The sequence below is a fragment of the Podarcis erhardii genome, assembly GCF_964252035.2.
Source record: "Podarcis erhardii genome assembly, chromosome: 2".
In the NCBI taxonomy this organism is placed as follows: domain Eukaryota; kingdom Metazoa; phylum Chordata; class Lepidosauria; order Squamata; family Lacertidae; genus Podarcis; species Podarcis erhardii.
This window is the reverse complement of record NC_138498.1, coordinates 4,390,680-4,412,107: the sequence shown is the minus strand read 5'-3', so window position 1 is coordinate 4,412,107 and position 21,428 is coordinate 4,390,680. Positions and strand designations below refer to the sequence as shown.

Genomic DNA, 21,428 nt, shown 5'->3' with positions numbered 1-21,428 from the left:
GACATCTATACAACTTATACTTCTGCCTGCCTAATAGGGGTGGAGGAAAATCTTGGCTAAGGATGGCTAAACTTTACAGGGAGAGCTCAACACAAGGCTGGGGTGATTTTGGTAGCAACTTTTCATTGAGTGTAACAACTAGTTCCACCTTCAACCAATAGTATGATCTTTGAATTACGTGGCTTTCAGAAAAAAAGACATTTCAAGACTCTTAGCAAGCCTAAAGTCCAAAATCTTGTGTGTTTTTTTGCAAACGGGAAACAGCCTCAAAAGATTTCCTCTTCTGCAGCTAGCAAAAGAGAAGCTGAAAAGCAAGTTGCTATTTATGTGCTACAATAGGAATCAGGCAGGGGGAAACCTACTCAAGATACGGAGCCAAAGCTTTGGGGACTTGGAGATCAAGGCTTAGCTTGGACCCCAGTGTATTTTCTCAGTGTCCAGGTTCAGCCCAGGAACATGTGATGGAATGCTAAACCAGAATACCTTTGAACGTCTGCGGCTCACCATAGCAGCAACCACACATCTAGGATTTAGAGGTAAGAGTTTCCAGATTTGGAGACTGTAACATCGAGGCAACATTCATCTTCCACATCTTTTAAGTTTAGAAATTAAAACTAGACAAAATACATAAGCAAGAGACATGAAGTTTGGGATGTTAGAATCATAATCTTCATCCATGTGAAAATGTAACACACAGAGACCTGGGGCAGATCCATCTTTATTCCTGGCAGGGGTTATTGTTACTTAGTTGGCCAGGTGAATTGAATCCCCACCCACCCTTATAACCAGAGACATGCTGGTTCTATTCACACATTATTTCTATTTGTGATGCTCTTTGCAAGATGCCAATTCCCAGTGCAATATTCCTTAGCTTAACCATTTCACATCAGGGTTTTTTGGGGGGTGGAGAGGGAAGGGGGAAAGCCCCGCTGTGCTGTGGGGGCTTTTCAGCGGGCTAGTACAACTATTCAGTTGAATCTAGCCCCATATAAATAATGCAGAGTAATGAAATGGCATGTCTGTTCATTTTTCACAATTCATTCTTCTAGCCTTATGGAAGGACACAGATCTATGTGGGGTGCCACTTCCCCAACCCTTGACCATTGGAACTCCCAGTCACTGCCTCCCCATTGCTGCTACAGTTCTCCAACTGACTACGATCTTGAGCTGTGATCTAGATGTTCATTGATTTGAATCTATTTCCTCTGCCATCATCTCAGTGGGATGCCTAAGCAAACTCCTATTTCTCAGCCTTCACACACACACACACACACACACACACACACACACACACACACACCATCATCCTCATCCCCAATTAATTATTATATATAATAGGTAGGTTAAAACATGTGGGTTCCTTTCATTGGGCAAGGGCCTTTTAAAAAGACAAACCTATCCAGTCTTGGACTGTAGATGTTCAGTGTATATGGCACTTTACATAGAAATACAATTCAATTCTGAAGTTCTAGGTGCATATGATTAATCTGCTCCATAGCCAGATGCGGTCAGTTTGTTGTTCACCATAGCATGCAGAAGATCCCAGGTTTAATCCCTGGCACTTCCAGTTTAAGCAAAGGATCTCGGCTAACAGGTGCTGGGAACCCTGAGATTGCCGCTTGCAGCCATATTAGACATTACCAGACCAGAGGGACAAATCTCCTGACAGGGTTTAAAGCAGCTTCCTGTGTTCTTCCTGTGCACTGTGTACTCTGTAATCTCTATCCAGACTTCATGGGTGAAACTCAAGGGAAAGGGCAGTCTGTTAGAGCTAGCCTGCGGCTTGAGAAGTTAAACTGCATCAGTTATGAAGCATGTTGATCCTCTGATTTCCTTTATTGGGTTGGTTGGCGAAAAGCAAGTAATTTTTTGTGGCTGGTATGAAATAGAATGGCTTGCCTTTTACAGAGCTAGATTGGGGGGGGGGGAGAGGGAAATCCTGCTCTGAACATTGCTTTCCTTTTTCTTGAATCAACACTGATGTCAGGTGCCTTACATGCAAAACTTGAGAAAAAATGGTCAAGTTAGGATGGCTGCAGAATCTGCCAGGTGTTAAAGGTAATGGAGAACAGAAAGCAAACGTGTTCATTACGTGTTACTGATAGACTGCACTCTTTCATAAGGAAGATAGGTTTGTACAGAAAGGCATCTATGAAAAATTAGGAAGCCCAGTGGGATTGTGTGTTCCTGGCTAGCTGTCTGTGATGTTATGTTATGGTCTGAGATACTCTGTCAAGGTGCACTATTTGCAGCATTGAGGTCAGTTGGAGGCTGTATCCCAGACAGTGATTTCTGTTCAAAAGCTCCTAGGCCAATGGATCTGCCTCATTTTTTTTTTCCCCCTTTAATTTTTATTATTAAACATAAAACAAAACAAACGACAACAACAACGAAAAATAATGTATATATATACAATAGTTTCACATCATTTTCATCACTTCTTTTTCTTTCGTACTTCCCTCAGCTGTTCCGTAAATCATCCGTATTCGTCACTTTCATTACGCATTCCTCGGACTTGTATTGACATTATTTATCTCTTTTCCTCTTATTCCCTTTAATCAATACTTATTACTTTTTTACAGTGCTTCTTTAAATCCCTTAAGCGTCATCTGTCCTTTACTTAAACATTCCAGATACTCTACATATTTCCCCCCGTCCCCGATGAATTTTTGGTCTCTTAAGTATCTAATCTTTCCTGTCAATTTATCTAACTCTGCGTATTCTAACAATTTTGTTCTCCAATCCTCTATGGTCGGTATTTCCTGCTGTCTCCATCTCTGGGCCAATACCACTCTTGCGGCTGTGATTGCATATCTAAAGAATTTGCAGTCTTCCCTTTTTATCTCCTTTCCTACTAATCCTAATAAAAAGGCTTCTGGCTCCTTTCTAAACGTATACTTTACGATCTTCTTTAACTCATTGTATATTTTCTCCCAGAAGTCTTTCACCTTCCCACAGCCCCACCACATGTGATAGAAAGTGCCCTCCTTATCCTTACACTTCCAGCATCTATTGCATGTCTTATACATCTTCGCCAATTTCACCGGTGTCATATACCATCTATAGAACATCTTCATCGTATTCTCTTTTAACGTCATACATGCAGTGAATTTTAAGCCCTCCTTCCATAATTTTTCCCATTCATCAAATTGTATATTGTGGCCCACATCCTTTGCCCAACTAATCATTACCGACTTGACTTCTTCATCTACCAGATTCCAATCCAATAACAGTTTATACATTTTTGATAAATTTTTCGTATCATTGCCTATAACCTCGCTTTGAAATAACGATTCCTTATCCATGAAACCTCGTTCTTTACTGTCTTTCTTAAACACCTCATTCATTTGGAAATAGTGCATCCAGTCATAAACATATTCCTTCACCTGCTCATACGGTTTTATTTTCCACTTTTCCCCTTCTTTGTGTAACAGTTGGTCATATGTTATCCATTTACTTCCCATATTTAATCTCTTTATACTCTTTGCTTCTAAAGGTGAGAACCAGCATGGTGTTCTAGGTTCTAATAGATTTTTATATCTATCCCAAACCTCAATTAAGGGACCTCGGAATATGTGGTTCTCAAAGCCCTTATGGACTCTCTTTTTTCCATGCCATAAATAGGCATGCCACCCAAATCTGTTGTTGAATCCCTCCAAATCCAACAGTTCATTATTCTCCAATTTGATCCACTCTTTCGTCCAGCAAAGACATGAAGCCTCGTAATACAGTTTCAGATCTGGCAGGGCAAAACCTCCTCTTTCTTTTGAATCTGTTAGCAATTTAAATTTAATTCTCGGTTTTTTGCCCTGCCAGATGTATTTTGAGATCACTCTTCGCCACTCCTTAAAGATCTTACTTCCCTTAATTATGGGGATAGTCTGAAATAGGAACAGTATCTTTGGGAGCACGTTCATTTTGATTGTAGAGATCCTTCCCCAAAATGACAACTTCAATTTTCCCCACACCTCCAAGTCCTTTTTGATTCCCTTCCAAGCTGGTTCATAGTTGTTTTTATATAAATCTATATTTTTGGGAGTTATCCCAATACCCAGATATTTTACCTTTTTGACCACCTCTATTTGGGTTAGTTGTTGCATTGCTTCTATTTGGTCTTGATCCATATTTTTTACTATCATTTTTGTTTTTTTCTTGTTGAGTTTGAAGCCTGCCAAATTTCCAAACTGTTCCATTTCCTCCAAAACTGCTTTTGTCATACTTATTGGTTCCTCAATCATTATAACCAAGTCATCTGCGAATGCTTTGGTCTTGTACTCATTCTGGCCGATTGTCACTCCCTTTATAACCTTATTTTGTCTGATCGAATTCAGAAGAACCTCTAATACCGTTATGAAAAGTAACGGCGAGAGAGGGCATCCCTGTCTCGTTCCCTTTTGTATCCTTATTCCTTCTGTGACCACATTATTTATAATCAGTTTGGCTTTCTGATCTGTGTAGATAGCTCTAACTCCATTAAGAAAGTCTTTGCCTATCTCCATGTATTCTAGGTTTCTCAACATAAAGTCCCATATTATATTGTCGAATGCCTTCTCGGCATCGACAAAAATCATTGCGGCTCTTTTATCAATCCTATCAGACAGATATTCCATCATGTTAACTATATATCTTATAACAAAACAAATTCCTTCCAGTAGCACCTTAAAGACCAACTAAGTCAGTTCTTGGTATGAGCTTTCGTGTGCATGCACACTTCTTCAGATACACCATATATATCTTATGTTGTCTTTCATCTGTCTGTTTGGTAAGAAGCCGGCCTGGTCTTTGTGTATAATTTCTGACAGAATCTTTTTCAGCCTCTTTGCAAGAATTGCAGCAAATATCTTGTAGTCTAGATTTAGGAGTGAAATCGGCCTATAGTTTTTGACTTGGGTTAGATCTGAGTCCTGTTTTGGAATAAATGTGATGTACGCCTCCTTCCATGTTTCCGGGATTTCTCCTTCTTTTAGAATATTGTTCATCACTTCCTTCAATGGTGTTATCAAAATTGATTCCTTTCTTTGTAGTAACAGGCAGTGAATCCATCCGGCCCTGGAGCTTTCCCCCTTTTTAACTCTTTAATCACCTCTTTTATCTCTGCTATGTCAATTGGGGTATTCAGTTGCTCTCTTTTTCCATTCGGGATGGATCTGCCTCATTTCTATGTCAATATCTGAACAGTTCCCTCCCCTCCTCAGTTCCCAACTGAGCTTTTGTGTTGCTGTCTCAGGCAGTTTGGCCCACAAGCCATGTTCAAGCTGCTATTCAGTGTCCAATTTCTCCATGTCAGCTCTCCCAATAGATGGCAGCTGTCTTTCCCCCTCTCCTGTCACTCAAGTTCTTTGTGGTGCTGGGACGGCAAACTTTTACATGCTAAGACTCAGGAAGGGGAAAATCTTTATCCCCCATGGATCTCTAAAGTGAGATGTTGGGCAGGACGAAGGGAGAGCTGCGTTTGTGGGGACTGCCTGATACTTTTGGAAGGATTTAACCTGCAGGAAGTGTGTGTCCTTTATTCCTGAAGGTAAGTGTGCCTTTTCTCTCTCCAGCCTCCACCACTGTCATCTGCTCTTGGCTCACAGAGGCATAAACGTCTCAGTCCCAGAACTTAGAACCATGAAAGATGCCACCCATGCCTCAAAAAGCAAAGAAGGCAGTTCATTTTACGCTTTCAGAGGTAGAGGAATATGCATGTTTCAGTCTGTGGAGGTTTAAAATGGCCAAATTGCCTTTTCTGGAAGAGGGTGGGGAGATGACCGTTTCTGCGGAAATAATTGTGCTTTGTGATAACCCACAGGCAAGAGGGTATGTCTTGGGATCTACAAGTTGTAAGTTTGTGCTTTTAGAAATGAAAGATCAAGACTTCCTAAAGTACCTTTCCATTTTTGCAGCATGGTCGCCTGGCTTTCACAGGGGGTTGATTCCCACTAGAAGTCTAAAGCAAAGAATATTAAGGCACCTGCTATAAAGCAATTCTGAGAAAGAAAACGGGATTAGCACATTATGCTTTTTTTTAAAAAAAAGTTTTTCTGCTGTTTTCTAAAAATATCTTAATTAAAATTGATACTAAAGGGGGGGGGGAGGTGAAGACTATTTGTGGCCCTCATAGCTGCCTTGATGTGATTAAATGTAGGCTTTAAATGCAAATAACTTTTGCCCTTGGGGAGTTATATCTGCTTTACACATTGAGAGTTGTACAACAGTGTGTTCTGCTGCCTGTCTGCACCACCCAGCAAATGTGCAGCTTACGCGAGTGTCCAAGCAGACAGCCAGGCAGCCATGAGGAAACCTCTAGGAATGCGAGGCAGAGGGGTGCTATGACTGCTGCAGACCCTTTGAGTCCGTTTGTGGGCACAGGCACTTGGGAGCAGCTACGCACTGGACAGCCCAAATGCTTTTCTGCTGATGTCCTGACAGTGTGACGTGGCTATTAATGACAGGCATGGGCCATGCTTGCCGTTAGCCACTCCTGGTTCTCATAAAGGTTTGGGAGGTGGTTTGCTGAGTGGAGGAAATGGCCCATATCAACAAATAATTTCTTCCCAGTTTGATATTTATGGGGCTCAGTTATTCTGCTGAGGAAGAGGAGCTCCTTCGGAAATTTTCGGGGAACTGTGCAGGCTGGTGGTTTTTAGACAGCTTAGGCAGGTGAGGAAGTATGTGTACTTTTGGTCAGCACTTAATGTGTGTCAGGGCTCAGTGCCAGCACCTCTTTTACAACACCAGGGCTTAAACATTTGAAAAAGTAATAATAATAAAAGAAAAACACCTCAGAGTGTCTTTCCCTCACCACTGAGTAATCCCAGCCTGTCCATATACAGCCAGGATTAAGAAGCAGGGCTTCCCAGCGCCTGTTTATAGAAATGAAGTATTTTGTTTATACCTTTTCCAGAGCTGCAATCCATCTGCTCTCTTCAAACATTAACCAGGTAATAATGCATTTCTGGGGGTCTTTTTAAGTATAAGTTGGTTTCAGAATGAATTTCTCCTAGAAATCCTGATTTTGTTCTAATTAGGTTGGATTCTGGTTAGCTATCCCCATAACCTCAAGGGGAAAGTAGTGAGCAGTAGAAGCCAAGGGGGTGATCTCTTTGTGAATTTCTCTTCTGCCTCACTAGATCAAATAAATCCCTATGTGGAAAATTGTGCAACTGTTTCCTTAATGTTTCCCTCTGAGGAGTTTTTATTATAAATTTTGACTGGTTTAATAATCATTCACTCTCAAGAAACCACAAGAACTGTAGTTCTTTTGTTAAGTGTAGGAGAAGAGTTAGCTCTCAGTACCTTGAAGATGCTCTCAGTATCTTGACCCAGCTACATTTCCCGGGATTGGAAATGGCCTACTTCTTTACCAGCCTTAGTTGGTAAAGAAAGAAAAGAAAGAAAACTAGAGGATTTATCAGGAGCCCCAGGAGTACTGGTAGTTGTGGGTCTACATACCCTACTCTTAGTATGGGAAACCTTTAGCCCCCCAGGTGTTGCTACACTATAGTTTTCAACATCTCTCACCAGTGACGGTTCTTGCTGGAGCTGATGGGAGCTAAATGTTCAACACTATTTGGAGGCCCCAGGTTCCCCCATCCCTGCCCTAAGGCAGTATAAGAGGCTCTGCACATCTTGGGGAAATGTGAATTTCTTGGTTGAATTTATTATATTCCCTAGCCATTATGCCAAGAGGCCTTGGGGAATGTGCTTATACTTTCTTGGGTTTTGTTCACTGCCTGCTTCTGGCCCAGTGCCTAATCTTGTATGAACCACAACATACCTTCCTACTGATCAGTCAAGCAGCAGAAAGTATATTAAATTTATATTCCACCCTTCCTCCAAATAACTTTTTTCAAAAATCCAAACCCCTTTTTAATCACTCTCAGCTGTTCCTGAGAACTGCATGCATCTTCTCAGTCAGCTCTGCTTCTGGTTAAAGAATATGTGTTGCGTTGTGATGAAAGAACTTTAAAGGTGAGGGTTTGCCGCCCGCCCCCCGCCCCCGCCATTTTTTCTTAATAAATATTAAATTGCATACTTTTATATAATAAACAGTAGTACATTATTTCATTTATTTCTGTAATCATTAAACTGTGTCCACATACCACCTCCTAAAATATTACAGCCTTATTTCATTTCAGCAGAGAAGGCATCAAATTATTCAATTTCATAAATGTCAGAAAAGGGCATCAAGATTTTTCAAACTGTTCCTTTTTCCTGCGAGTTATTCTACAGAAATATACCATGGAATGTTTCGTTTCACTTTTGAAAATATAAATTCCTGTGTAGGTAATAATGCCCTAGCCCCCATTTGAATGCCAACTCTTATTTCATAGTTTTAAAAATGCAACTAGATAAATCCATAGTCTCATCAAGCCCCTTCAGATTCCACCTGTCACATCCCACTGATGGTAGAGAATGCTGTACTATTCCTAACCTACCAGTTAAAAAGTGGCAATACTAGTGGGGGGGAGGCACTCTGCATGTGTTCTTTTTACAGGTGCCAGAGCTAAGTCCTGGTTAGCTTCAAGCCCAGCCAACCTGAGAACCTGTGTTACCTTTACCAGCCATTCACCCGCAAAGATGCCTGTGGTGTAATTTCACCCTTTCCATCCCAAGGCTCCTATTTGCTAGACACCTGATGCTGGAAAACATCCAAGTCAGCCTTCACCAGCTTGTTACCCTCCAGGTGCTTTGGGAGAAATTGTTGTCCAAAACATTGGAAGGGTACCAGATTGGAAGCTTATCCTAGGTATTTGTGGTTTCCTGTTATGGAAATCCCCCTCCCCCGGCCCACTTTGATGGAGGATTGTTGATCAAGTGTGGTTTGAGTTTGGGGACATTGCGAATAATGAGTGTGTGTGCGCACACACACTCACCTGAAATTGATGCTGTGAGCACCACCCATCCTACGGGTTTCTGGCTCCCACCTCGTACAAACAGTGGAGGTGCCTGGGTTATGTCTTTGCATCTTTATTGTTGCACCTGCTTTCTTCCCCATGCAGTATGACAGAAAAAGAAATTCTTGAGCCACCTGCATCACCCACATCTGAAGGGGGGAAATCGACTGAAGGGGTAAGTTCTGTTGTGGGCTGTACTCTGGGAGGACAAGGGTGGGGTGACTTCCATTTCTGTGTCCCAATTCCTCCACAATCAGCCATGGGGTCTTTCTTGGAAGGACTCAGTCCTCCTTAAGAATGTCCTACGATGCCAGAACCTTCTGACTTTGGCCTGTTTTGGCCACAGTGGCTGCAACCAATCAGATGGGAATATCCTGTCCTTTGCGGTTTAGGCTGAGGACATCCCATCCCAACAAACCACCAATGTACCTGTCTGGAACCCTGAGATGTAAGTCTTGGGAAGAGCCATTGATGTTGCATTATTTCTATGAGCACAGAGTATGGCACACTTTCTTCTCATGGTTTCCCTGAAGGTTATGGTTGCCATTGGGCCAGCTTGTCCAACTTTAAATATAAGCAGTTATCTTTTTGCCATGATCCAAAGAAGCTACTAAAGAATGGGTTTTTAACATGCATTTAAGAACAACATGTTTTCTTGAACAGAAAGCCATCAATCTATAACCCATGGGTTGCTAACAAACCAGAATTTTAAAACTTTTAAATAACAAAATAAAAACCAGCCTGTCTAGGTTGGGTGTTCATTCAGAAAAACAAAACAAAACACTCTTCATACACCAGGGCAATTGGCATGATGTTTTCAACAAGTTGACTGCCTTTTTTTTTTTTTTTAGTAAAAGGTAAAAGTAAAGGACCCCTGGACGGTTAAGTCCAGTCAAAGGCGACTATGGGGTTGCAGCGCTCTTCCCTGTTTGAGGCCGAGGGAGCTGGCGTTTGTCCGCCAACAGCTTTCTGGGTCATGTGCCAATGTGATTAAATTGCTTCTGGCATAACGGAACACTGTGACGGAAACCAGAGTGCACGGAAAGGGCATTTACCTTCCCGCTGCAACGGTACCTATTTATCTACTTGCATCAGAATCAGAGTGGTGTAGTGGTTAAGAGCGGTAGTCTCGTAATCTGGTGAACCGAGTTCGCTTCCCCGGTCCTCCACATGCAGCTGCTGGGTGACCTTGGGCCAGTTACATTTCTTTGAAGTCTCTCAGCCCCACTCACCTCACAGAGTGTTTGTTGTGGGGGAGGAAGGGAAAGGAGAATGTTAGCTGCTTTGAGACTCCTTAGGGTAGTGATAAAGCAGGATATAAAATCCAAACTCCTCCCCTTCTTCATAAATCTGGAGGGGGCCATGTAGGCCATCTATTTATTTATTTATTAGATTTATTACCGGCCCTTCGCCATAAGCCCTAGGTCGGGTTACAACAATGGAACATAAAATTAGAAAAACAGGTTTATTTGTTTGTATGTAAAAAAATTTATAGACTGCAGTTTCACTAAAAATATCAAAGCGGTTTACCATTATTTATACTCAATAAAAAACATACATGGGGAGATACAGATCACAAACTAAGCATTACAGAAAGTGATTAACTTAATTGACTGCATAGGGCTCATGGCAAAGAAATTTTCAGGAATGTTTAATGATCAATACAGAAAACACCTGATGAATTTCTATTGGAAGAGCATTCCACAGGGCTAGGCTGGTGGCACTAAAACCTCAGTTTTGTGTTAATGTCAAATGAGCCTCACCAATTTGGAGGACAACCAGCTATACTCCTATGGATGAGTTCAGTGACTGAGATGGATATACAGGTTGGGATGGTCCCTATGGGACCCTGGACCTAAATTGTTCCAGGGTTTGTAAATTAATACAAGGATCTTGAACCCGTCCTGTTGGTAGGTGTGACAATGAGGTCACATATTGTCAGCCGTAGGCCCCCTTCAGATAAAAGCATCACAATTCTAAGACAAGCAGAACCATTTCAAGATAGAACAATATCTAGTCCAATGTTCTTCTTGAGCTAGGGAATCCATAATGGTTTGTCCTGCTGTATGGAAGGTTGCTGTTCAAGAAACTCAAGCCCCAACCTCCTTTTGGTGGGGAAAATTGCTTTTCTGGTGTGCTTTTGTTTTGGATCCTGGTCTAAATCTGCAAGGCATGCTGGGAATTTTGCAGCACAGAGGTCAAAGTTCTGCCTTGGAGGGAATGTATTGTTCCAGTGAAGCATACAAATGTATTCAAGCTGTGTAATTCTGTGGAAGTCTGGAATTTTGAACAGTTTGCTGAAATTTGGAAGAGTTGGCAGAGACTAGATAAGTTTAGGCATTGCACAAAGTGCCAGTAAACAAATGTATTGTATCTAAAAGGCATCTCACAGGGGGAAGCTGTGCTGGCTTTAGGTAACCTGCACATCTTCCCATTTGAGTTTCCCTTTGGACACCTTAGGATGGAAGTGCAAGCAGAGCTCCTTGTAGACACATACACACACGTGCGCATGCACACACACACACACACACACACACACACACACTAGAGCTGTGTACTGGATTCAGCCAAGTACCAAACCAAACCAGCCCTATTCAGAGGGATTTGAGCATCAGCAAGTTGAGTTGAGACAGCCAAGGATCACTGTAAGTTGGGTTGGATGGTCCAGAGCTATCCAGAGCTGTCAGGGCTCATTCCTGAAGCAGTACTCTGCAGGATAAAAGCCTCTGAGTGGAGGAAACAATTACGCAGGGTTGCAAGAGAGGTCATTTGTGAAGGACTATCCCCTAGACCCCACCCCTCCAGCTCTCTGTCAGTTTCTTCCCTTCTATTTGTATATTTAATAAGAATTTTTTTAAACAACAACAACTACCCTGAAATATTAGCCCCACTGCAGAACTAATTTAGAACCAGGTGCAGGGTAGGTGATCCCCATGTTGGCCCACGGTGGGTCAGCCTGATTGGGGACCCCCAGGTTGGTGGAGCTGTGCATCAGCATAGACAGACACATCTGTGAAGTTTTACTCTATGAAGCCACTATTAGAAAGCAATAGGCCATGCTGGCTTATCCAAAGTCATACTTTGATATCCTTTTAGCAAATGACCAATTTATACTCTCATCTTCACACTGCTGAAATGAGGTACACAAACCCTGTAAAACACATCTGTGCCTAAGATTAAATTCCTATACAGTAGGGATAGCCACATGGTGTCCTTCAAATGTTCCTGAACTCCAACTCCCATCAGCCCCAGCCAGCATGGCCAGTGGTGAGAATGATGGGAGCTAAGAGCTAACAACATCTGGAGGGCACCATGTTGGCTATTCCTGCTCTGTGGCATCACTTTTACTTTAAACAAACCACTACTACCAATACTTTATGGAGATGTGTGGGTCTTTGTGAGCAATGAAGCTTGCCTGTGGAAAAACAAGGAGATCATTGAAATTAATAGCATGTCTTTCTTGGGTCTCAAAAGAATTAAATATGTTTCTTTTATGGGGCAGGAATTTCTTAAACAATCAATAATTAGTCTGCAGAACTAATGTTAAACTCACCATTCAGGGGAGGGCATGATATTCTAGTTTCCCTTGGATGAGAGTACTGGAAACATAAATCGTTCTCATATCCATTTTTGTTTACACACGTAAAAGCAGTGCCTAGTGTAAGCAAATAAAAGCAATCAGCAAAAGCATTCATCCTGTATCAGATTCTCAAAGCACCAGTCAGTAAACTCACAGCTCTAAACTTTCAGCACTCTGCCTTCCTCCAAATTCAAAGTTGCCTCTGCTTTTTGCTGCCCATATTTTGAGTGGTGCCTCATTCCAAAGGTGGGGAAAGCAAGATCTTAGGGTTGCCATATTTCAAAAAGTAAAAACCAAGACCCTGGCCTGGTTGTCGAACTTTTTTTTAAAAAGACCCCAAATTGTTGAGCTGTTTTTCGATCCAGGACAAAGCAGCCACTTTTCGGAAATTCCCCCCAGACGCCAATTCCGCCTTTGAAATCCGCGTGATGTATGGCAGCCCTAAGGATCCAACACTGTTTATTACATCCCTGATCGCTTACTAGTTTTCTTGCTGCTAGGCCCATTTACGGTAATCAAGACAGCCAACTTATTAAGCACTTGGCAGTGCTGGTTGTCTCTAGCGGCTGTTATGCATGTCTGCAGGAAGTGCATGGCAGTAGATAAAAGCGTTTAACTTCAACACTGTAGTAGGTCCTGGCTTCAGATCACACCATGCTCATACTCTTGTCATGGGGTGTGTTAGACACATCTATTTTTCAGCCATTCCATGTCTGTAAAATGGGAAGCACGGCCTACTTTATAGATTTGTCATGTGATTTATATGCCGAAGATTTTATTTTTTTAAAATGCATAGAAGATTATTCTGAATTGCAAGAACAGGAACACATGGAAAATCAGAGGCATTGCAAGGGTAAAGTGGAGTGAAGTGAAGGGGGGCTTAAAAATGTGTGCTCAAATTAGAAATATCCCTGATAATTCAGTCTTTCCTGTTCTTTAGCATGCATTTAACATGTGCACACAAAACATTGTATAGATTTCACCTTTTCTTAAGTGTTCAAAGTGTTTCATGTACATTCTCTGTATTTCTCATAGTAGCCCTTTAAGGCAGACCAGTATTATCACAGACATTATTTTTTATCATTGTTAATTTATCAATCACCTTAAATATGACCACCTTCTATACAATAGTTTTCAGGCAATGCACATTTAAAAAACAGTAAAAAAAAGTTAGATCCCCACAAAAACACCCACATCTGATGCATTTAAAACAAAACTAAAACCCAGTCAAGTAGAACCACGCGGCAAAGACTTTATCCAGCTGTGGAGGCCCATCAGAACAAAAATACCTTCAGTTGTTTCTGGAAAGTTCAGGTAATGGATGTTGGTTGTATCTCAACAGGAAAGCTGTTCTATAGAAGGGCAGTTGCAGATGAGGGGGCTGAAGCTGAAAGGGGGGCTTGCCTCAGTCCCTGCTAGTGACTCAGAGATGGCAGAGATCTGAACAAGAAGCTTCCAGATTCTCGGCTTAGTCTTTTTTGCCACTCACTGTGCTGTGCTGCATCTGGCGTTATCTGTTCTGGCACTATCCAGCAATGGTGAATATGCAGGAGTGCTTTCGGTTTTCTGTGAAGGGGGAGGCTGCATGGCTTCCCTGGAGCGGACTTCTCCAGCACCAGGTAGTGTGTGAAAATTAGCTGGCAGGGAAATATGCAACTTCTAGGGGCAGTAATTGAATTCTTGCAATTAGAACTTAGGCAGTCACACCACCAACTTTGAGCAGATCTCCTCCCTCTTTGAAGGAACCACTAATGTGTCTTTTCTTTTTAATTCCTATGGGATAGAGACATGATAGCAACAGCAGAGGGAAACTGACTCTTGGAGCATATCTCTAATACACACACTCCTTAAGAGTTTTTGATCGCTCACATGGAATATTCAGGTCAAATTCCTTTTCAGGAGAAGACAAGGCTGTTTCCCTACCTCTAGCAACTTTCCCGTTCTTTAGCTGATAACAGTCAAGTCTCTCAACAGAGAATTTGTGTTCTGACACAATGTTTTGAAAGATCCTGAGCCACAGCTCAAGAGTTGTCGGTTCAGTTATCGTGTTTAGCTTTCTGTGGTGGCTGAAACTGGCGGCAGTAACCCAAGCTCTGCAAGAATTTCCACATTTGATTCCACTGCCAAATCTTAAGATCCCAGGAGACCCTGTGTGTGCACAAATAGGTGTATGTGAATGAATGCAGGAGAGATGAGTATTGGCTGGTTCTCTTCCCCTGGGACATGTTAGCGTCTGTAACCATAGGAGTGGGGTTGCATTTCAAGCAGTGCTGACTGCATGCTTTCCAGTTTACTGATGCCCCAGGAGTCCTCTGTGAGCTGACTTGGCTGCCCTCCCTGGCAGCAGAAGCAACATCTGGGTCAGTGACGCTTCCCCTTGCCCCCCTCGCCGCCTCTGCCTTTCACAAACTGCACTGCTCAGGGTCAAAATGAACTTTATCACATCTGTGGGATGAGGTTACTGGTGGTGTAAAAACTGGAATTCAGAGGTCGTGGCACACACCCAGGTGCCAATCAAGGAGATGGATGTGCTGGCCTGTGCATAGGAATGTGGTCTACCACGAGCTCTGTTTTTATTGCAGTACTGTGTTAATTAGCTGAATAATGCCAGGATCTATGTATCTACAATGGTTTCTTGCAAAATAGTTTCCTGCCCCACTATAGGTGTTAATACAAGTGTCCCAGCAATTTTCACAATCTGCCCCTGTAAAAGATTAAAGCTGTGGCTAACATATATTAAAGCTCTAATAATCATTAACTTTAACTTTTGCATCTCGTTGCCATTCAGCTCTCAGATTACAATTTTCTCTTTTAAATTTTACATAAGGTGTCTGATGAAATTGGCCTCTGTCCATGAAAGTTTATGCTTTGTTAGCCTGTAAGGTGATGAAAGACTCCCTTATTGTTTTTGCTACAAGGGACTAACACAGGACTACTCCTCTCACAATCTGTCCAGCAGCTCCACAGAAAAGTTGTGGAACAGTTGGAAATGCCTGAACTTGACCTTGCTCTTGAGTTGTTGTTTTTTACCGGATGGTGGCGCTTCAGACTCTTTTGACCAGGGCAACAAGAGGCTGGTCCAGGGCCCATGATTTCACAATTGGTGCTGGTTTTGATGATGCCAGTGGTAAAGGAAAACATGTTTTTTAAAATATCACACACACACATCCATTGCAGTAGAAAAGCTACTATATGCTGTGATTATTAAAATATGAGATGCATATGCTTGTACAAAAATTTATTAAATTGTCCAACAAGACAATTTATGATTCGTAAGGTCTATAGGAAAAAGTTGCCAACTGCTGGGCTAGTGAATTGAACGATGCCTCTTTAGCCTGTGTCTCCCCTCCCCATATTTTTCCAGCAGACTTACTGCCATTACTATATTGGAATGTTATTATGTACATTTATTCAATTAAATGTGCATGTGTCATCTCTCCCTCTTAAAATAAAAGCAGCATCAGTGGGAGGAGATTGTGGAGTGGGTTGATGACATCGCCACTGTTCCAGCCAATCCGTGTGGTGCTGTGCTGGCTTCCACAACCAATGCTGGGAACTTCAGGAGATGGGACCTACATTCCTAATACGAGTAAAGATTAAACAGGCAGAGGTAGCTTCCTGTAAGTTTTTGATTCTGCGTTAAAATTCTATATGCCACAAAAGGGTGGCTAGTGCACTTACCGTACCAGCTTGACGGCTGAAATAATATATATGGGGGGGGGGGTGCACCTTAAGTGAAAGGCACACAAAGCATCAGTGATGGGTTTGGCTGTTTAAAGTTAGGAATGCAAGTGTTAAGCAGTACATTAATGACCCAAAAAATTAGTTGACTAATTGGTATGGGCCCGTTTTAAATAAGCAAGGCTGCAAAGATAGGGCCCTTTACTTTTTTGAGGCTGTCTTGTTTCTGCTATGTTTCTGCAACAGAAGAAGGTAATTAAAAGATTAGATGGTTTTTTTCTTTTCTTTGTTGTTAAATTGTAAGTTAGCAAATCTTTTGATATCTATTCCCCCCACCCACCCAAGAGCAGGTTTAGAATCACAGAATCGTAGCGCCAGAAGGGACCATGAGGGTCATCTTATCCAACCCCTGCAGTGCAGAGATCTTTCGCCCAGTGATACCTTTTGAGTTTTTTGGCATAGGCACATGGACTTAAAATTTAATTTGCATTATTAGCAAGTTAAAAAGAGCACACCTACAATAACTTGGGCTGCATACACACAATTCATTTAAACTATGTTTAAAGCATATCCCCCCAAATAAAGCACATTTCTTATAGTGTAATCCTGTGCATATTTACTCCAAAGTTATTCTTGTTGTGTTGTTTGTTTAGAAAATCAGACTGAGTCAACAAGCACTCCCACCCCCTGTTCAACTTGAAATCTACCTTTTGCCCACAGACATAGAAAGCAGACTGCTGCCTCTAAGCTTCACCCCACCCCCCCAAAAATATGCAATGTGGTACTGCTCTGCCCTAGAAGGTTGTAGAAAAGGTTTGCTGCAATGAATATATGTGAAGCACTTGAAACTATATACCTGCTTTCAGAATAATTATTATTAACCAGTTAATCGCTAAAAAGCAGATGATTAATCCACTAAAACAGAAAATATCTTTAATTAGTTGCTAGTCATGCTTAGAATGCCATTGCATGGAGAGAGTTCTACAATGCAAATTGTTTCTGTGATGTGGCTTCCACCCCCTGAGATGTGGCCACAGGATGTTTTCTGCCACTGCAGACCATCAGTTTGTGGGTGGTGCAAGGAAAAGCCACTATGTGCAAATGGGTGAGCTCTGTGGTCCAGTCTCCATGCAGTTGTATGGCTGCCACCATGCTGCTTCTATATGTTCACTGGACATTTGTTTGCATTACCTGCAATCCAGGGTTCTCTTCCCCTGTGTTTGCCAAAGACCCAAGGGGTGCCGTGGGTCTCCCCCCGCCATCACTTTGCCTCATTTTTGAGCTACTCATGGACAAGTTTGGAGCGTGCATGCCAATGGCGCTGGTTGCCAAGGTTCCCTGTTGGCATCTATCAAGTGCTGATTGTCCACCCCCCCCCATCCCACCCCATCCCACCCTGCCCTCCCACCCCATCCTGGACCTTCAGCTGCAGCGGCTAAAGCAGCTTTTCCAACGCAAGCCCAATGAGGAGCCTGCCCCAGAGGAACCACAGGCCAACGGGGAGCTGGTCAGCCCCTCTGGAGGACCCATCTACTACATCTATGAGGAGGAGGAAGAGGATGAAGAGGAGGAGGAGCCTGAGCCACCACCTGAGCCAGAGAAACCAGTTAACGACAGACCTCACAAATTCAAGGATCATTACTTCAAAAAACCCAAGTTTTGCGACGTCTGTGCCCGCATGATTGTCCGTGAGTCCTACCTGAGGGGGTTGAACTGCAGGGGGAATGGTGGTGCTCAGAAGGTTGCCTCGTCCCTCTCTTGGCAGGGTGCTTGGGCCCTTGGCAATGGCATAACAGGGAGAAGTCTGACAAGCATGGCTTTTTCTCTCTCCACACCTCTGTGGTTGTGGGGGGAGGAAGTTTCACTGCTGAATGTCCGTCTGTCATGTTAAAGACAAACATAAGATGGGCAGTTATGCATTGCCCAACATTGTGCACCACACAAAAAGAACACTAATTTGCATATTTGATAAATATGCATAGATGCAAGTTTGGAAGATTTACTATAAATAGAAATGTGATACATCTTGTCCTAGTGGAGAGCGCTGCAAACTCCTGATGGGCGACTTCAAGGCTTCAGCTTGTCAGTCCAAGAGGACACCTAGAGGACTGGCATCCAAATAATAAACTGCCCCCTATAAATCAGGACACATGGCGACCCTAGGCCCATGAGTCCTGTCTGTAAAATGGTGGCAACCATACTGGGTAAAGGAGAGTGAAGGGGGATGGGGGGAATGGGGAAGGCATGTGCTTCAGGGAGATGGTGAGTCATGAAGATGAAGAGAAGGTACAGATGGGAGAAGGTATGGATTGTGTGGCTAAATCAGGCTTCCTCAAACAGCCCTCCAGATGTTTTGAGACTACAGTTCCCATCATCCCTGAACACTGATCCTGCTAGCTAGGGATCATGGGAGCTGTAGGCTAAAACATCTGGAGGGCTAGGTTTGAGGAAGCCTGGACTAAATGCTGGATGTGATGGTGGCTCACATATATATAACTAGCAGCCTTATACCCAACATTGCTTGGGAATTCTAAGAAACCCCCAAACCAGTACAGTTTTGAAAGCAGTGTTAAAATAGTGCCATTGTGAAAGTTCCAGTCCACCGACTTGATTCAAAATGGTGTCCAATTTGGCTACCTTATCTTAAGCAGTTGGGATGCGGGTGGCGCTCTGGTCTAAACCACTGAGCCTAGGGCTTGCTGATCGGAAGGTCGGTGGTTCGAATCCCCATAACGGGGGGGGGGGGTGTGAGCTCCCATTGCTCGGCCCCTGCTCCTGCCAATCTAGCAGTTCGAAAGCATGTAAAAGTGCAAGTAGATAAATAGGTACCACGCCGGCAGGAAGGTCAATGGCTTTTCCGTGCACCGCTCTGGTTTGCCAGAAGCGGCTTAGTTATGCTGGCCACATGACCTGGAAAAACTGTCTGCATACAAACGTCGGCTCCCTGGGCCAGTAAAGCGAGATGAGCGCCGCAACCCCAGAGTCATTCACGACTGGACTTAACTGTCAGGGGTCCTTTACCTTTATCTTAAGCAGTGCATAGTGAATGGATGAACAACTTTCCAAAATATATAGTTGATACACACACAAGCATTCCCCCCCCCAAAAAAATGTCACTGAGTCAGAGATGAGTTTTCATCATTCAAGGTGGCCATTTTAAAGTTGAGAAGGTAAAGCCCACATCTCTCTTTCCTATTATGCTGTAGTGAGTACATAGTGCCTGGATCCGCTTCAAGGGAACTGTAATGTAACAGGGAGGGAGGGAATGAAGTTAATAGTCATAGCTCCTTCCCAATTTTGAAAGAACTGGGGGTTGGGGAATTTGCAACATGATCCATCTGTCATCTTCTCCCTTCATATCATGACATGCATACCTATGACTGGAAAGGGAATGAATAATGCCACTCTCTCTTATGAGGTGAGGACTTGTGATATTCACATGAGATGCGAAAGGGTTTGCTCATTGATAATTTCTTCTAGCACAATTGGTGTCCCATATGACACCAATCAGCCTCTTGGCCAGTTGCCAGAAAAAGGATTTAAAGTCAGCCCCCACCCACAAATTCAATTGACGTTTCACTGATATGTCCTTCCATTCCAGACTTTTCTGGTCATTTCAAAAGTGGTATCTAGCTGGCTTCCTTTATAAAGGAAAGCCACTCTGCACCTGCTCAGAGGCAGTTATAAGTTCCAGTATTTTGAAAGCAGACACTGGCAATCTTGAGACCAATGCAAGTGCTGAAGAAAACACTGGTTTTAAATGCAGCCCCTCCCCCCTCCCTCCAAAAATATCATGTACACAGATGTGTAAGACAGATAAGGAGGGAATGTGTCAAAGCTAAACTGCAAGAAATAATCCACGGGTACCAGAGCCAGAAAGGAATTGCTGCTTAGGCAAGGTCTCAGACCAATCAGGAACCCTTTTTATAGGCCGGCCTGCCTGGAAGAGCCCAATAGCCAGCTGCGCCGGGGGGGGGGGGCAGGGCCAGCCTGAGGCTACTTCACTGGCAAGAAAATGGTCCAAGCTGCAGTTCTCACCACATGGGGCAGTTGCACACAGAACTGAAGATTTCTGCCCTGACAGCTCTTGATGCAGTGTGATTCAAAGTGCCAAAAGGGTACACACAAGCTGGGCTCTATACTGAAGTGAGACCAATTGGGGGAAATGATCCAGTTAGTGGTCTTCAAATGGCACCTTCTATCTTGGCATTACATGTGATTGGACAGGCCCATGTTAGAGGACATGAGCGTGCTGCAGACACCTCGAGTTTACTCCAGGGATGGGGAGAACATTTTGCCCTTCAGATGTTGCTGGACTCCACCTCCCATCAGCCCCAGGCAACGTGGCCAAAGTGTGGCCAGGGACAATGGTAGTTATAGTCCAGCGACACTGGGAGGACCTCAGGTTCCCAATTCATGATTTAGTCTGCTGGAGTTGCAGGGGTGGGGGGTACGGTTGGCTGGGGGTTGGCTCTTACAGCCCAAATTGCCCCCAACAGATTGGTTTTTTTCTACTGTAGTCAATAACAAATACGGCCTGCGTTGCAAGAACTGCAAAACCCACATCCACCACAGCTGCCAACACTATGTGGAGTTCCAGCGCTGCTTTGGCAAGATTGTAAGTATTCCCTGCCTGGCCCCATTGCCCAAGTTCCAGCTTCCTGCCACTTAATATGATATGCCATGTGCCTTAGGCTTGGGCTGCCAAGTTCAGAGGTTGCTTTGGCCACCATAAGGTGGAGGGTGGGAAATGTTTTGGCATGGAGATAAAATCTTCCCCAAAGAGACATGCTAATCTGATTGCTTTAATAGGGAACATAACAGAATTTGTATGCTCAAAATACTCTTGTGTTCCTGAGCAGTTTAGTGCTTGCAGCTTGAGTAAATCGAGCTAAAACAGGAAGAATTTGTGTCTGGGTGCTGTCATTAGAAGCATGGATCTGGTATTGTGTTGAGTTTGATGATATTAAAAAAAAAACAATTACAAGGACAGAGAATATTGCAATAATTGCTTTTGAAAATGTAGAAAAAACATTTTATATTGATGTGGAACCATCAGCATCTTAACAGTATTATAGAAGTGTGTTTTTTTAATCCATGAGATAGATTCATGTTCCTCTAGGGTGGGAGTTGTATTTCGTTCTTCTGTTGGTATATATCTGAAAAGCAATTTTAAAAAGTTAAGAAAAAGAAAACTGCATTGAATCAAGCTGTTCATAATATTTACTTCAGGGATGTAGTCCAACAATACCTGGAGGGCCCCAGGTTGGGCCAACTGTTTTGCC

At 43.0% G+C, this 21,428-nt stretch overlaps 1 protein-coding gene across 4 annotated transcripts in view; it reads left to right on the top strand.

Annotated features, from left to right (window-relative positions):
* The first annotated feature begins 5,275 nt into the window (after positions 1-5,275).
* STAC3 (SH3 and cysteine rich domain 3) overlaps positions 5,276-21,428 on the top strand; it is a 30,069-nt gene continuing 13,916 nt past the window's right edge. The window contains exons 1-4 of one of the 4 annotated variants that reach the window (XM_081851791.1): positions 5,276-5,521; positions 8,988-9,057; positions 17,603-17,831; positions 20,664-20,761. In XM_081851791.1, coding sequence (XP_081707917.1) covers positions 8,989-9,057; positions 17,603-17,831; positions 20,664-20,761 — 396 coding nt within the window. In that variant the 5' untranslated portion in view covers positions 5,276-5,521; position 8,988. Of the gene's footprint in view, positions 5,522-6,482; positions 6,927-8,987; positions 9,058-17,569; positions 17,832-20,663; positions 20,762-21,428 lie in introns of those variants that run through there. The other 3 variants (XM_081851789.1, XM_081851792.1, XM_081851790.1) reach the window with 3 other exon arrangements.